The 18,131-nt window shown below is 46.4% G+C and overlaps 1 protein-coding gene across 3 annotated transcripts in view; it reads right to left on the bottom strand.

The window, feature by feature from the left end:
- Positions 1-8,841: 8,841 nt before the first annotated feature.
- Positions 8,842-18,131, bottom strand: part of COX16 (cytochrome c oxidase assembly factor COX16) — a 52,796-nt gene continuing 43,506 nt past the window's right edge. Inside the window, exon 4 of one of the 3 annotated variants that reach the window (XM_083510852.1) lies at positions 8,842-10,283. In XM_083510852.1, the coding sequence (XP_083366978.1) occupies positions 10,191-10,283 (93 nt within the window). In that variant the 3' untranslated portion in view covers positions 8,842-10,190. Of the gene's footprint in view, positions 10,284-10,881; positions 12,493-18,131 lie in introns of those variants that run through there. The other 2 variants (XM_083510851.1, XM_083510850.1) reach the window with 2 other exon arrangements.

Here is an 18,131-nt window from a genome sequence, read left to right as displayed (position 1 = left end):
GATATGATATGTGTAGAGAGGGCATCATCAGGTTAACAGCAGATTCTTCAAAGGGCATCAAGAGACAGGTTAGTCTGAGATGCTGTAAAGTGTACCTCTATGATTTACAGAGAGATGGGAGGCAACTTGTGGGGGCCGACATGGATATGGTACTATCAAGGTATAAAGGCATAAAGCAGCTCCAGGGCCGTTTCACATCTTCAGTGCTTGCAAATACAAGATTTCTGAAGAGGAAAAAGCAGAAGGAAGAAAGGCATTTGGATATATTAACAGATATTCCAAAACAGTATGTAAAGCAAAGGGGGAAACATGGGTGCTTGATCAGAATCACAGCTACTGAATTTCAGCAGAGTCAGTCAGTAAGTTCACCCCAGGCTATCGAAGCCCCTTAGACCCAACAGGATGGAAGAGTCTATCAGATCTCTGCCTGGCCACTTGTGAAATGGTTGTGCAGGACACCTTGCAAGTGGGATGCTTCTGTAGGACATCTTGCAGATGCTGGGGCAATGCCTGGTGGAACTTCAGAAAAGTCAAGAGGTTCCCAGGAGCTGCTTTAGAGGATAGAGCTTCTGTGTTTTGCTTCTGCTGCTAGTATTTCATAGCTCCTAGTGCACCTGGAAACACACAAATTTAGTAGACCATAAATTATGCAGCACTATATTATAGTTCATAAAGATAAAGGGACCCTTGACCATTAGGTCCAGTCGTAGCCGACTCTGGGGTTGTGGTGCTCATCTCGCTTTATTGGCCGAGGGAGCCGGCGTACAGCTTCTGGGTCATGTGGCCAGCATGACTAAGCCGCTTCTGGCGAACCAGAGCAGCGCACGGAAACGCTGTTTACCTTCCCGCTGGAGCAGTACCTATTTATCTACTTGCACTTTGACGTGCTTTCGAACTGCTAGGTTGGCAGGAGCAGGGACCGAGCAACGGAAGCTCACCCCATCACGGGTATTCGAACCGCGACCTTCTGATCAGCGAGTCCTAGGCTCTGTGGTTTAACCCACAGTGCCACCCATGTCCCATATTATAGTTCATAATAATGAGTAATTATAGTTCTTAATATATAGCACATGAACAATTTTTGATGAACTACAGCTTACCACTATGTTGAGAGTGGGAACTGTGGTAATTTTAACAATGATTTGCTGAAACAAGCCAACTTCAAGCCATCGTTTACGATCCCGGCATGTTTGGATAAACCATTGTTAAAGCTAACTACAGTTCTTTGTTCTGGCGTAATGACAAGCTGCAGTTGGGTGAAAGTGGAAGCAAATGCTTTTGCCATCATAAAATTGTATAATTATAGAATTGGAAGGGACCTTGGAGAACATCTAATGGCAACTCTTCGTTCAGTGCAGAAGTCTGTAATTTTAAGCCAGCCTTCCAAACAGATGGCCATCTCACCTCTCCTTAAAACCCTGCAATGAAGGCAACCCACTCACCCCGTTACATGATTCAACCGCTTTTTCAGTTTGGAGGTTTATCCTCATGTTAGCCAAAATCTGTTTCCTTGCAATTGCCACCCATTGGTTTTGGCCCAGCAGAGAACAAGTTTGCTCCATCTTCTACCTGACAGGCTATGAACACGTCTTAATCAGTCCTTCTTTGTGCTAACTGTATTCAGTTCTTTCAACCACCTCTCATAGGACTTACCACTTACAAATGTGAAGGAAAGAGCATGTTAGGATTTGTGTAGTGCTCAACAATAGTTTATCATGTCTGAATGAGAAGCACCAGAGTACATCTTCTGCATTTCTAGGACCAGCCAGTACTGTGGCCCAATGATTAAGGGATCTGGTCTTTGAATCAACCAAAACCTGTTCTATTCTCCAAGGAATTCCTCAATCAGCTCCAGAGACATGGAATTTCATATGTCCCTTCCTTGGGGGTGGGGGAAACCAACACGGCTTGTAAAAGTTGGGCAACTTTGATTACAAGGTATGATTCATTCTACTTCTACTATGGTTAGGGAATATCAAAGAACTCTGCATGGCTGGAAGTCTGTCCCTTAACCTTCTGCAAATCTTGCTCACCCCCCCATCCCCAACATGCTTTCTGCAGAATTTCACAAGGTGGTTTTTGTTTTCTGTTTTTTGGCAGTCTTAAGAAGTAGAAAATTGCATTTTAAAAAAGCAATCTGAGATCTCTGGGCAGAAAAATAGACTGCTGGGAATGGAACTTGGAAAGCTGGTTTTTTTACTACATTATTTCCCCTTTCCTCTGAAATATGCAATGACTTTCCTCAAGCTATTTTTTATTTCCTAAGCCGTATGTTATATCACTGTCCTTTGTTCGAGAAAAGATGGGCAACTAAGTCACTAAATCACTATATAGAAGGGAAACGATTTCTCTTAGATTTGACTGGCCTTGAATTACTATTTCTTCATTTAAAGAAGCAAGTACATATTAGGGGCTTCCAGGCTGTTGCTATTTTAGGCTGGGTTTCAATCCCATCCTGGCGAATTCAGGTTGTGCAACTGAAGCTGATTTGGTGGTCTTGCACAACAAGCCCACTCCCCATCTGACTTTTTGCAATAAAGGTGGCAAAAATGCAGAGGAAAGTGTGGGATAATCCTTCCTGCATGTAATGTTCCCATTGTGTAATACCCTCCCAAACTTTGTACAAACAAATCAGGATGAATGCTCAATAAACAGGTCATTTGGAAGCAACCCTAGTTTCCTTAGTGCATACAGGACAGCCCATTGTGTAAGACAACCACAGCCTACAGTGAGCTGGACGCAACAATTGGGGGAGTTGTAATGGCAATCCTGCATTTCTGGGGACTTTGTATAATATTGTTTTAAACTGACGACCTTAAATTAATTGGGAGAAATGTGCATAGCCAGGATTTTTCTTAGGGGGGGTCAGGCTTTTGTTAGGGGGGCAAACTTTTGTTGGGGGGGCAGAACCTCAGAATTGTATTGATTTGTACTGATTGGGGGGCAGCTGCCCCGTGCCTCCCCTTGGCTATGCCCAGGTTGGGAGGATTTAATTTTCCTTCTTTCAGAAGACAATGATCCGCTTTTCACAAAGACTATTTTTTTCTTATTAATTAATGTCCAGGTACTGTGATTTGTATTTCAGCTGAGCCCAGGATTTGCTGATGGTTCTCTAGCCAGGAAAGAATAAAATGTTGAATAAAAGCATCTTTAGGTGGCTCATGCAAGGCATCTTGATTCATACTAATATCCTCCTGGCCTTGGCTGGGGAGGGCGGGGTATAAATAAATTATTATTATTATTATTATTATTATTATTATTATTATTATTATTATTATTATTATTATTATTATGTTTGAAAAAGATGCAAGTTTCCAGTGTTCCGGGACACAGCATGTGCCTCCTCCCATATGGCCTCCAGCCATTTCCCGACAACTATATGTTCTTCCTGCCTATGAGCCAACAGCACATTTCGTTGAGGAAAAAATGTACAGGGATAAGCTTATGCATTCTACAAAAACTCAAAATATTGCCTAGTTTGTCAAATCCAGGGATATGGGATGGAAATTTTTCCAAAACCTGTTTTTCCCCAGTGCCTTATTTTTATATCAACTTCAATTTGAATATTAGGTAAGCTTGGGAATTTTAACCATTTAGCTTTGTTTACTAAATACAAGTTAAATAAACATGCTAATTACATAACTCTCTAGGTCAGGCACATCCAACAGGTAGATCATGATCTACCAGTAGATCACTGGACGTCTTTGGTAGATCACCGGTAGATCACTGGATCCCCTTAACAACTTTCGGTCCCCTAAAAAAAATCCACAACTTTGATCCAAACCCCTAAAAACAGGGCTTTCCTCCCTAAATAAGCTCAACAGCTTTGACCTGAACCCCCCCCCCAAACAGGGCTTTCCCTCCTAAAAAAAGCTCAACTTTGACCTGAACCCCGAAATCACTGCCAATTTTTAACTGTGAGTAGATCACAGTCTCTTGGGAGTTGGCCACCCCTGCTCTAGGGCATCAGAAATTTTCCTGATGCAGATTACCTTTTTAATATTTCCTTGGAAATCTGTATCACTAATCTTAACATTTCTGGTTTCAGACTGTGGTTTTCTAAATTTCCTGTTTCAAGGCACTCCAAAAATGTCTGGGCCAGGGCTCCTCTTGGAAAAAGAAATTCATTACATGCATAATCTACATTAACTTATTAAATTTAGTTTACAAATGCTCTTTCGCTTTGACTCTTTAAAAATCATGCTGAAATGTTCATGGGGGGGGGGGGGACGGGACGCATACACAAGCATACATTACTCCAGAAAGGTCACCACATGCACAAGTCTGACTCAATATGAAAAGGGCAACAATATTCTTCAGCATTATTTATTACATTTGTGCCTTGCTGGTTCATCGTAGGGCTGTTTCCATATGGTTTCAGACGGAAATCACCTCAGGGCCAGACTCCCAACAGCTTTAGCAACAGAGTTTCCTCCCAGCATTCTCTGAATCTGGATTTAAAAAAACAGTTGTGCTGATTCCCTAAAAGGAAAGATCGCACAGAACATATGCTCCCTAGTCAGCCCATTCCAGGACAATTAGCTTGTTCACAACCCCTGATGAGCAGATAAAGCTCCTTTGACAAATACCTCTTAAGAAGGAACATAGGAGCCTGCCGAATCAGGCCTGGGCACCCGTTCTTACAGTGGCTAACCAGATGATTGTGGGAAGACCTCAGGCAGCACCCGAGTCCAGTAACACTCTCCCAGCTTATGATTCCAAGCAACTTGGCATTCAGGGACACACTGCTTCTGTCAATGGAAGTACAACATAGGCATTGTGGTTTGTAGGTTGACAGGGAAAGAGCTCATCCTGTACGAGAAAGAACTTGGCAAGTAACACGAGGGCGATATCAAGAGAGACCCCTTTTCTTCTCCAGTGTCCCACATAACAGATGCTGAATTATACTCTCTCGGTTTATATTCCTCAGTCTGACTCAGATAGTTCCATCAGCAATGCAGGAACTATTCCCCTCTCAGCTGACTTCAGGAAAACGTGGAGCTGAATTAATATGGAACAGGCACAGGGGAACCTGAGCTTTTCAGAAAACAGCCCAGCGTAATAATAATAATAAAATGGGACTGGGTGACATTTTTGTTTTGTTGGCATACTTTCTTACTTAAAATATCTGTTAGGATATATGGTTTATGTTGTTTATTTGTTTCTGTAGTGTCTTCTGCTCTTACCTGAATGAGCATGGCAACATTTTATTAACAAAGCCTTCATTTCTCCATAAGGTTAATTAGTAATTAAAAGCATGATCTACTGTACCATAGTCAAAGGATTTGCTGCTTTTTGATCGATCTTTGAAGCAAAGAGAGGGGCCTGAAATTATTAGACATCTGCGGGCTTTGAAGTTATTTCTGCATCTGTGAACGCTTCAAAAATTTTAAACCAAGCATTTCCACACACACACACCCAGTTGAGTGTCATGATTTCAGATATTTAGTGTGAAAAATATTTGTAGCTAAATTGTTGCATCTTATATTAAACAGAGCTTATAATTGCACTAAGGGGCATGGGTGGCGCTATGGTCTAAACCACAGAGCCTAGGGTTTGCCGATCAGAAGGTCGGCCGTTTGAATTCCCACGACGGGGTAAGCTCCCGTTGTTCGGTCCCAGCTCCTGCCCACCTAGCAGTTTGAAAGCACGTCAAGTGCAAGTAGATAAATAGGTACCGCTCCAGGCGGGAAGGTAAACGGTGTTTCAGTGAGCTGCTCTGGTTCCCCAGAAGTGGCTTAGTCATGCTGGCCACATGACCTGTAAGCTGTCTGCGGACAAAGGCTGGCTCCCTCGGCCTATAGAGCGAAATGAGTATGCAACCCCAGAGTCATCTGCGACTGGACATAACGGTCAGGGGTACCTTTACCTTTACCTATAATTGCACTAGGAATTAAAAATCTACAAATTTGGGGCGGAATTCATATTTTTGTGTGTGTCATAATAACACCACACCCTTAAAGAAAGCCTTTTATATTTGCCATATTAGGCCAGTATTAGTCCTCCAGATGTTGTTGGGCCACAGGTTCCTTATACTTGCTTTAGTAGGGCGGATTGGATGCCAAAGAATGGCAGAAGCAAGACAAGAGATCTTCCACAATGCAGGTCTGAACAGTATCAAAATGTGTGGCTCAGTAACTCAAGATCCCTGTGGATTTCCTCTCAGACTTATGCTAGGAGATATCTCAAGGGTAATGACAAAGAAATCCCCAGAGATTGTAAGTACTGTGCTTCCAGAGAGACACACTGACGGAGGCCATCCTTTTTTAAAAAAAAAGTGGGGGAGAGTGTCCTTAAAGGGAATATTTTTCTATTAAGTCACTCAAGATTTTCTTCTCCTGCGAAGATGGTTTGGGTTGGTTTTTTTTTTACTCCCTAGGCTCACAGTAATTATGTGTTATGCTCTGCTAAGCTAGAGTTCTCAAAGGCCCAAGGCGAAGCAGCCAACAAGGTTTTAAACCTTTAAATTTCAGATTGCATTTGTAATTAAAACATTCTTCCTAGCAAATGCTTCATGCATAGGATGAAATTTACTCAAATTGGTATGTAAGCTTCCAAGCAATAATCCATATGAATCTCTAATGAAACACTGGAGGAAACACCCCCTCTGTGCCTGAAGACGTGTACCATATAACATAAAATTCTCTCTGATGGCATAATAAAACAACGCCAAGAATCACAGCTTCTAATCTAAGGCAATTCAGGGAAGATTCCCCATCCAGTTTATTCCAGTGTGCAGCCCAAGTCCAATGCTAGGTGCCTCTAGACTTTCAGGATTTTGCAGGAGGGATTCACACGCATACTGTAAATTTCTGCGCTTAAAATGGATCATGTTGCTCTGTTGCCCTAGCACAGGGGTCGGCAAGGTTTACCTCGCCTGAGCCAGTTCACTCCAGTGGAGATCCAACGTCTGCGTAGGTCTGTGTCTGCACAGACATGATTTTTGGCACCTGCACATGTGCAGACATGATTTCTGGTGCCGTGGAAGCGAGTCCCAGTGCTGTGCTGCGCTGGTTTAGCACAGCACATGGGGACTCACCAAGCGGGCGGCTTGGTTCGGGGGCAGCTCGTGGGCCGGTTAAACGGCCCCCGTGGGCAGCTTGTGGCCCATGGGCCTTAGGTTGCCGACCCCTGCCCTAGCACAACAAATCAGCTTTTAAAAAACAGCAATATTTTTTGCAGTTTGAAAAATGATGGGTAAAACGTATTGGCCCCAATGGCTCAGTTGTTTAATGGGATTTGCTTCAAGTAAGCTGTTGGCTTGGTCTCACAGATCTAAATGCATCACCCTTGAGGACCGTTCTGCACAACCCAGGACTCACATGGGGTTATAAATACCAGAAAGTGAGACACTTGGGGCAACAGGCAAAGTTACTATTTCAACTCAGGCCTCTATCACACTCATACAACGACAGGCTGGAGTTACTTCTCTGTTGCAGCTGCAAGGTGTGTGTGACACTGCAATCATATGGACAGGATGTGATCCTCATGCCAAAAGGAAGAGTGCCAATTGGCTGGGGGCAAGGCAAACAATTGGTCCTCCTGTTGTGGCATTTACCCAAATTGGAAATGTATGGACTATCAAGCTGGGCGGGGTGGGAGGGCACATGACTCCCACAGTTGTGTGCATGCAAACAGAGCCCCACACATCAGGGGACAGTTTATAGAAAGGTGATGGTAAGATGCTAAGGTCTGCTGTAAACTTACAGAACTCTGAACACAAGTTGGATATTTGTGGCCCAGCCAGGAAATGGTATTTGGATTCTAGGACAGCTGCTTCTCCTCTGGCTGAGGTGAAACCAAAAACCTGCTTCCAAAATTGTGGGCCAAGGAACATTTTCATGGTAGACACCCCTCTTTTCACTGAACATACGAATGTTCCACGGAAGCTTTATTTTTTGTTTGCCACCTTGATTTGTATTCATGTCTGGAAAGATATATATATCTTTAAAATAAATATATTCCAAATATTAATGCAGGAAGAATCACACAAGACGATGGAATAAAATAACCGAGATTGGCCTCCCTAAATCTCAAGAGACGGGGGGGGGGGGCATGATGAGAAAATGCTCTTACAAAGTGCCATACTTCAATGTGTGTGTGTACTGGATCGCACATCGCATATAAAGACTCTTAGATTTCGCACAGGGAAAAGCTGCCAGCAGCAAGACCACTGCAAAATAAAATATGTAGCAGGCAGAATGAGCCATTCATGAGGCACAACTGAGGCTAATGGAACAACAATAAGTCCTCTGGGAAGTGCTAGACTATAGCATCTCGTAACAGCAAATGGAACTCTCTGTGCAAGAAAAGGTTACCTATGGATCACTGCGAGTCCTTAAGGGATGGTCTTGTCAAGTTCTCCCTGCCCCACACAGGCAGACAGCTAGGAAGCTTGAAACAGGCTTAAGAATCATAGGGTCGTTTAGGCCAACGCCCTGCAACGCAGGAATCTCAACTAAAACATCCATGACCACAATCCAAATTCCAATAGCCTTTCTAGGCCAGTGCTCAGCAGTTACAGCACATGCTTTGCATGCACGCCCCTGAAATAAAGCTTGGAAGAAACATTCTACTGGAGCAAACAGAACCCATCGTGGAGCATGCCTGTGGCAATTTCTCTGGTTTGGAAATGTGCCCACAGGCCCCCCCCCCCGCCACAAGTTGGCAACCCCTGCATTAAAAGATCTCAAGTACCAAGGCTGAAAAAGACCTGACGGAGATGCCAGGATTGTCAGCTCTGAGCATTTTCTGTTCAGAATAGACAATACCAGGCTAGATGGACCAAAGTTCTGCTGGCCCAAAGGGCATGAACTTAGAAATGGACTTAGAAACAAAAGCAACAATTCCAATGATTTATTGAAGGAAGAAACATGCCCTGACCAGCACTGAAGCCTTTTGCTGTCCTGCCCGCCCACCTCAAAAACTGTCCCGCTGCTTGGACGTATTTAGTTTTATTATTGCTATATTATTAATAATAATAAATTTATTGCCCACCCTCACCAGCAGGTCCAAGTGCACGTTGCAACAATTTAAAATTTAAAATTTAAAACTGTTAAAATAGATTACAGTTGCAGGAACATGGTGGGTCTGGAAAACACGCATCTCAGGGGTCAAAGGCCACACAAAGCAGGGAATCTTCAACGTTTGCCAAATCTGTATGTGAAGAAGCCCTGTGGGGTAATATGGTGCTGGCTGCAAGAAATCACCATTTAGATGGCCCAGGGCTGGATTTAGGGGCAGGCATCCCAGGCTACTGACTGGGTGCTACCCTTGGGAGACATGTATCATGGACTATCCTCTCAACTATCCACTCAAGAGCTGAACAAATTGCCCGAACAGTGAAACTTCACTATATAGCTGGTAATCCTGCCCTCTGTGACCAGTGTTATGTTCATCTTCTTTATCATTATTCTTGGGGGAAATTACAATAAATTATAAAAACCACGTTAGTCACTGCGATCAGATCCATGTTCAAAATTGTAATGCCTTATATGATGGGGATAAATTGTGTATGCAAGTCATGTATTGAAGTTGTGAAGTGTATTGGAAATGCAATCAAAAATAAAATTTGAAGGTTGGTCCTGAAGGGACTCCTTGCTTGGATCACTGTAAGATCTAGCGCCGGACCTGGCTGGACCTATTAATAAGGCGAGAACCTGGACTGAGTAGCTAAATAGCAACCCACCTTTTGGTGTGAGGATTCTGTCCTTAAATCCGATGAAGAAGCAAAAATAAACTCTTGATGTTCTTAGTGGGAAATGGTCAGCCCATTCTAGAAATGTGTGTAGTAGAGGAATCATCAATGTGGTGCTTGCAGACAAACATGAGCTTGCAGTGGCATTCCCTGGTACCTATCGGATCCCTCCTATGCTTAAAAGAAGCATTCCTTTGTACCTAATAGAACAGGTTGCGGTGCGCATATGGTGCCGACAGTTTCTTTGGTTTGCAAAGATGCCCATGGGTCCAAAAAGGTTGGCAGCCCCTGGGTAGAATATTGCTAATCACTGGGAAACACAGTGCTTCACAATGTTTATTTACAAGGCTTCTGCTAAGACATTCTGTCAGATCAAAATGGTTCTTTTCATGCTAGGGTTAGCTACTGCTTCACCCGTCTGCCGGAAAGAAACCGTTCAAGGTCACACCAAGCGAAGGCAGTGAGGCTGACTCCAGCCAAGGCTTTGCTGGCGCTACCGCTTCTGCTCTTGTAAAGACTTGGAATCTTCCCATGGACGGGGCCCTCTGATGTTCTTCCAGTCATCAAAGTTGGCATCTTTCAATTTCTGTAGGCATAAACAACAACAACAAAAAGAAAATAAACTAATAAGCAAGAAGGAAAACATTCTAAACATCCTCAGGTTCTCTTTATAAATTAAAGTGTCTCCTTTGGAACACATAACGACTAAGATTTGTAGAGGAAACCATTAAGGAAGTGTCAAGGGAATTGGGGTGGCTTGTGTATAAACCTCCAGCTGTTCCAAACTGCTTAGGGGTGGTTGTGTCTTTCCCTGACTGAGCAGCCCTTGGCGCTGCTGCTCAGTCGCTAGCAGAATCCGTGAGTGGGCGTCTCCTAAATTTCCTCCAGCATAAGAATTCCTTAACGGACAACCTTCGCCTCGCCTCCCTGCGCGGAAGCCTTCTGCGCAGAGTGGGCGTGCCGAGTGGTGGTCCTCCACCCTCCTCACTGACTTCACTGGAAGAGTCTCGGAGCCTCACCTCCAAGATGCTCTCTGCCTCTCCCTTCTTCCTGGTGTCACCTGGACTTCCTTCCCCAGATGACGTTCTCTCTCTTCCCTTACTCGTTCCCTCTCCTGCAGAATCTGGGAGCCTCGCCTCTCCCCTCTGCTCTGATGTCAGTTCCCTGACAGGAAGCATCCCAAGATCAGCACAAATGAAGCCGCAATTCAGCGTGAGCACCACTATTTCTCTGTAGCTAAAGAAAAACAGGGACACTCAAGCTGGAGAAGCAAGATAAGTACCTGACTCTTTGCAGCACCCCTGGAGCATCCCTTACATTTTGCTGTAGCTTGCTTTTGACTTCACCCATTCTCAACTTCTGAAGCAGGTGGAATTTGTGTGGGAAATAAGAAGCAGTACTGCTCCTCTTGTTTCTGGAAGCCGTTTCCCCTCTGAAGTGGCTCTCAACAGCTAAGCTGCCTGTTCAGTTACCTACAAAACTGGTGTGTTTGGAGGAGCAAATGTGAATGCACACAAGGGGAAGTCAATGAGGCCCAGCCGTCAAATGATTTTTTAAAATTTTTTTGTACTGTGGCTGTGAAACCACCACCACCACCACCATTTCCCAACTCAAACCTAAAGACTCCCATCACTGCTGGAGAATAAAATAAGGGGACTGCTGGGTATTTTTTGTCAGCTGTAGTGCTGAGAATGCATGGCTCACTGTAATTTTAGTCACTGCCTTATCACAAGGATAGCATAGCCACCAACGTTGTTTTCTAAATTTTCTACCCACAACCTAACTATGTGAGGTTGCCCTAACTACATTATTCTTGCCCACTAACAATCACGGAGTTCAGATGTAGTCAAAATGGATTAGAAAACGTATTTTATCCAGCTTCGATTTGTTATGGAAAAAAGGCAAACTAGTGATACCTACCGAAAATATATTTAGGAAGATGTTCCAAGCCCTGTTGAGCTCAAGTTAGGGGGCTTCTGATAGGCATCTGTTTGGCTACTATGAGACTAGATTAGCCTTTGACCTGGTCCAGCAGGCTTGTTTATGTTTGTAACCCAGGAGTGGATAAAGAAAGAAGGCAGGCCAAAGCAGAAAAAGAGATGCTTGTATAAAATAGGGTTGCCATACGTCTGTAAATTCCCAGACTTTTTGAAATATGGCAACCCTAGTATAAAATGGCTCCAGCTACTCCAAGTAGGCAGTAATTCCCTGACTGGCTGGCAGGAGCAGTGAAAAGAGTATTCGTTCCTCTGGGGTGGATCAATCAAATAAATTCTTTCATTTACCATATCTTATATGGAAATATTTTTCTAGCCAAGAAATAAGCAAGCTGTTGTAGAACTTGCCCAGTAATTACAGTAATAGTAATAATGGTGTGGGGTGCAGAAAGATGTAGATGTGGGGGGGGGGGCTTTTTCATCTTCAGGGCCTCATTCCCTTGAAGGCAACCTATTGGCACCCACAGGACAGTGGTGGGTGGGAACAAATGAATGTAAACATTATCTGTGTACAGTGAGCTAGTTTCTACACACACAGAAGCACTCTCTACCCTTCATCCAGGCCAGCAAGATGAAGGATCAGATGCCAAAGACACATTCTAGCCTGGCCAAAGCACACAAGGAAGGTGTGAAGCAAGCCTGGCGAGGGTGTGTGGCTCGGAAGAGGGGTGTGACCTGTGGAGAGTCCCCAAGGGCCAGGTAGACTGGGAGGGCAGCCTTGATCTCCCAGACCTCAGGTTCCTCATCTGTGATCTCCAAAGTAGTGGGACCCAAACTACTGACAAGCATTCTCAGGTACTGAAGTAAGGTGAAACATTAAAAAAAAAAGTATGGTTTGGAGTGTTTAAAACTATGAGACTAACAGAGCAAGACATGGCTCTTCATTTTGCATTCACCGTTGTAAGCTGAAATATACTGGGAGTCGAGAGTGGATTTCATGCTCTTTATTCAGCTCATAGTGGTGAGGAGGAATGGAAGTTCCCCCAGAAAGTCTGCTTTATATACATTATTTACACAATGGGCCGCACATGATTGGCTAATTCCGGGATTCACCTGTAGGCCAATCAGGTTGCGGATTCACTTCCACCTGGAGCTGGATTGAGTGGCTCCTGTGGACCAATCAGACTGCTGCATTCTGAATCCTATTGTTCTAGGACCAATCAGACTGCTGCCTTTTGGATCCTATTCAACTCAGTACATAACATAAGCCACCAGATATTTCAAGAGCCACATAAAAAAGAGACTAGATGAACACAACTGTGGGTTTTAAATGCAGCAAATAAAATCCAAAAGGAAATATGAACAGGGGCCAACATACTCCACCTCCCCTTCAATCAATAAGATGTCTTTTATAGCCAATTTATTCTGTTTAAGAAGGGCCCCCATGATTCCTTTTAAGTGAGAACCTCAAACCACCTTCTGTCTGGTTAAGGCATTTTATGCTCCCTGAGCCAAAAAGTTTTGTTGCTCTATTACCAACTCAATTTTTCATCTTGCTGGTTGGGGGTTTTTTTGAGAGAAAGAGACTAAAGAGTTGCTATTTCTTGCCTTTTGTTGCTGGGCCAGTGACTGAAAGTTTAATATCTTGTGAATGTGAATTGTTTCTCTCCAACTAACAACCTCCTGTGGGGAGGCAGATTCCTTACAGGTCAGGGCTCCTACTAGTGATGCAGACATACAACTGGTGCAATATCTTCTGTATGTCAACTGTGCATGGATTGTGCAGAAGCTTTACAGGAGCATAGTCTGCTCTAGTCCATTATTTGGCCACTGTGTTAAATACTGTTCTACTGGGAAAGGTAGCATTGAACATCAAATGGCTTCTGGCATTCCACAGAAGATCCTAAACAGAACCTTATTAAGAAACTTCATCAAGAAGTAAGACAGGGCCACAAAAGTGAACAGCTGACAATTCAAGAGCCCTCTGGTAAAACATTCCATGATAAGAATAAAAAGTTCATCTATTATTATATATTTTGGAAAGCGGTTTGTCTCTTTGCCTGTTCTCTATGCATTTGAACACCTCTTAAGATATTGTAACCAAATGGTTCCAAAGATCAAAGAGTAGGATTTCTCTATAGTTGCATATAATTGGACAGTATTTTGAATTATTGGTTTAATATTTTGATGTTTGGGCTCTTTTGGGAAGAAAGGCAGAATAAAAAAATAACTAATAAAGAAATAAGATGGCAGACTGAGCTTTTCAAAACTGCAAATTTTAATCAAATCATAATCAAAATTTGCACGATGGTGTTTGAAATGAAGGAGCAGTGGTTTTTGTCAGTTTTGTCTAATTGGATGCCATTTTGTATCAAGATGGTGACCCAAATCTTTCAAAACTCTGCAGATTTTAACCACTGATTCCAAAACTGGTATCTTAGAATTCCTGAGCAATGTTATGCACTCTTTGCCAATTCTAATTTGTAATGGGAGAGGAGATAATTATTTCAACCAAAACACACACACACACACACACACACACAGAGAGAGAGAGAGAGAGAGAGAGAGAGAGAGAGAGAGAGAGAGAGAGATTATGTCAGGCCACTTATGAGGCACCAATGTACTTGGATCAACGGCACCTTGAAGTGTGGTTCATTCCTTCTGGATCTGGCAATGACTCTGTTGTTAGTTTTGGAAACACAAAAAGGGGAACTAGTGCATAAAGAAATGACTGTGTTCATGTTGGTAGTTACTCAGACAGAAAGAGCATGTCACTGGAAGACAGCAAGCTTTTTGGTAAAGGGATGGACTGCCAAAGTCTGGCAGCTTGCCTTGCCTGAGAAGCTTACACAAAATTGCAGAGCTAGCAGAGGACCTAAAGTGAAGGACAAATCTGCAGATACTTGGATGCCTTGCCTAATGTATATTGGCAAAGGTACCCCAGCATTGATCCCACCTTCAGCACATAAAGAGAGGTGTGGCTGCACATTCGTAATTGTCAGAGGCTGCCTCAGGTCTCAGCTCACAAAAGACCAACGCCAAGCTCTTCTTATATACAGGAATGTTTATTGCAGTTCATTATAGATTCCACAACCGAGGCGTGCAGCCCCGTGTCTTTAACGTCAGACGTTTGAAGTCCCCTCTGACTCGCTCCCCCCCCTGCACCAACTTAAGAGGCTTGTGCTAGACCACCTCTTCCTGTCTTTCCTTTTCCGCAGGGTCTTTCTGCCCCCCTGGGTTCCCTCCCTCCTGCTCTCTCCCGAAGCGGATTCCTGAGATGCCTGTTCCCCCCTCCTTCGTGCTTTGGGGCTGGGCTCCTCCTCCGGGCTTTCTTCATTTCCGCGCGCCTCCACATTTGAACTTGGCGCGCGCTCGCCACCCCTGACCTTCCTTTTGACACTGACACTACTCCCTGTACTACTCTCCCCCTCTTCCGGCAGGACGTTCTCCCCAGATCTCCTTCCCCTGTCTCTTTCCTGCTCCGCTCCGTGTGTCACACTGGGAACCCCCCTCTCTTCCCTTCGTTCCTGCTGGGAAGCCGGCCCCGATCTCCCACTCCCGCTCGGGGTTTCCCTGCTGCTTCCCTGCTCCTGGCAGGTCCCCCCTGTGACCCCCCTTGTCCTGACTAGGGGCGCCCCCTCCTGAGAATCCTCCGATTCACTTGAGAGACTCATGGAAGATCTCAAGTCATTGTCATCCTCTTCCTCACTGTCCTGGGATTCTTCCTCGTCGCTCTCCGTCTCCTCCCTCACCTGTGTCTCTGTCTCTGAACCCCTGACATCCATCCCCCCCTCGAAGCCCCCCCTTCCCCCCTCCCGCTGCTCGGGCGCAGGTTCCGGGGGCTCCGTCGTTGCGGAGGTCGCTGCCGGACACAGGTCGTCGACGTCGATCTCCTCTGCTTCCAGTTCATTGTTTGTGTACTCGAACCCATTGTCCTCTCCCAACATGTTCACGTCCTCCCCTCCCCCTGTTGCCTGGGTGGGGTCTGCTTGCCAAGGACCCACCCGCCACCTCATGCGCCAGTCCTCTTCTGGTTGATCGTCCCACCAGTAAGAAGGGTCGGTGTCCACCCCCGAACACGATCCCCTTGGAGGGCTCGACTCTGGCGTCGTCTCCTCTGCGGAGGAGAACCCTCGGAAGGTGCTGGCGGAAAGTGTGGGCGTAAAAAGCCAATCGTCGAAAAACTGTGCTGGCATGGGCCTGTGTGGGAAAAGGGCATGGAACTCGTCCTTGAGGAGGGGTTCGTCCAAAGCGTAGTCTGGCACCCAACTGTTGGTGCTGGCCGGGGCGCCCTCCCTGGCGAGAAAATATTCTACTCCCTCTTCCCCCCATCTCGAGTCCAGAATCTCTGTGACCTCGTTGACTGGTTCGTCCTTAGGTGACCTCCCCCTCTTGGGCGACTCCCTGCTTGGTTCTGGTGCCGTCCCTGACTCCTGAAATCTGTGTGGGGCCTTGTAGGGGGTGAGCATCGACCTATGAAAGACCGGGTGCATTCTGGAACCCTCGGGGAGGGTCAATCGAAACGCTACGGGATTGATCCTGGCCTCAACTTGGTACGGCCCTAGTTGCCTGTGTCCTAGCTTCTTTTTAGCTAACGACTTGGCCGGCACCGCTTGGGCCGCTAACCATACCCAGTCTCCCACCTGGATGTCTTCCCCCTCCCTCCTGTGTTTGTCCGCCTGCACCTTATAGGCTTGTTTAGCTAGCTCTAAATGTCTCCGTAGCTCGTCGTGCACCTCTTGCAATTCTGCTGCGAAATGGTCGGCTTCCTGTGGCTCCCCCTCCCCCGTCGTTACGAGCCCCGGGAAGGTTCTGGGATGCCTTCCATTGTTAGCAAAGAACGGCGTCACCCCCGTAGACGCGTGCTTCGTGTTGTTGTAGGCAAACTCAGCCATCGGCAGGTAATCCACCCAAGCCGCGGGTCGCTGATTGGCGTAACATCTCAGGTACTGCTGCATGATCGCGTTGACCCTCTCTGCTTGGCCGTTGGTCTGCGGATGTCTCGCCGACGACAGGTTGATTTTGACGTGCAGGATCCCTAGGAGCTTCCGCCAGAAACTGGACACAAACTGGCGCCCCCTGTCAGACAGAATGGACCGTGGCAAGCCATGCACCTTGAACACGTGGTCGATGAACAGTTTGGCTGTCTGCTCCGCTGTCGCCACCTTCGCACAAGGAATGAAATGCGCCATCTTGGTGAACAGGTCTACGACCACAAGCACCGCCGTCTTGCCTCGCGAACTGGGCAGATCAGTGACAAAGTCCAGCGCCACCCTCTCCCACGGTTGCAGTGGCGTTTCCAGTGGTTCCAGCAGTCCCGCTGGCTTCTGGTGCACTGGCTTGGACCTTTGGCACGTGTCACACCTGGCGACGTACTCCGCGACCTCCCCTCGCATCTGGGGCCACCAAAAGTCTCTGGCCACTAATTCTGTCGTCTTTTCCTTGCCGAAGTGGCCAGCGCTGGGTGCGTCGTGCAACTGCTGCAGAACTTTCGCGCGGAGATCGTCTCCCGGAATGTAGAGAGCACCTTTACGGGTCAGCAGGCCGTCGCGTATCTGGAACTCGTCGTCCTTCGCTGTGCCCCTCCGCACCTCTTCCATCTTGGACTGTGCGAATGGATCCGCCTGCAACGCGTGACGCACCGCCTCCAGGTCCACGGCGGCTGAAGCGCACGCCCACGCCTGCGGTGCAAAAATGTGCTTGGCTGCCACCGGTGCCGCTGCCTCGAGATACTGCGGTTTCCTGGAGAGCGCATCTGCTATGACATTGTTGTCGCCTGGGATGTACTCTATCCTGAAATCGAAATCCGCAAAGAACTCTGCCCAGCGTATGTGCCTCTGGCTCTGTAGCTTCGCCGTGCGCCAGTACTCTAGGTTCTTGTGGTCCGTGCGGACCTGCACGGTGTGCTTGGCTCCGATGAGAAAGTGCCTCCACGCCTTGAAAGCTGCGTGGATGGCCAGCAACTCCCTGTCCCAAATGGTGTAGTTCTGCTCCGACTTGCTGAGCTTCCGGGAGTAGAAAGCACAGGGCCTCCAGTTTCCCTGCGGGTCTTCCTGTAAGAGGACGGCCCCCACCGCTCTGTCAGATGCGTCAGTCTCCACCCTCATGGGCCTGCCAGGATTCACGTGTAGCAGCTGTTCTTCGGACGCGAAGAGACTCTTAAGTCTCCTGAAGGACTGCTCCGCTTGGTCCGTCCAGGTGAACTTCTTCTTCTTGGAGCTGAGAGTGTCCGTGATAGCTGCCGTCTCCTTGGCGAAACCCTTGATGAACTTGCGGTAAAAGTTGGCGAAGCCGACGAACCTCTGGACCTCTTTCCGATTTCGCGGGCTCTTCCAGTCCAACACCGCGCGGACCTTGGCACTGTCCATGGCTAGTCCCCTGTCGGACAGCCTATAGCCCAGAAAATCCACCTCCGTCACGTCGAATTGGCACTTCTCCAACTTGGCGTAGAGCCTGTGCTCCCGTAGCCTCTGCAGGACCTCCTTCACGTCGCTCTC

The sequence above is a fragment of the Podarcis liolepis genome (genome assembly GCF_965112155.1).
Source record: "Podarcis liolepis genome assembly, chromosome: 1".
In the NCBI taxonomy this organism is placed as follows: Eukaryota; Metazoa; Chordata; class Lepidosauria; order Squamata; family Lacertidae; genus Podarcis; species Podarcis liolepis.
This window is presented reverse-complemented; position numbering and strand designations above follow the sequence as displayed.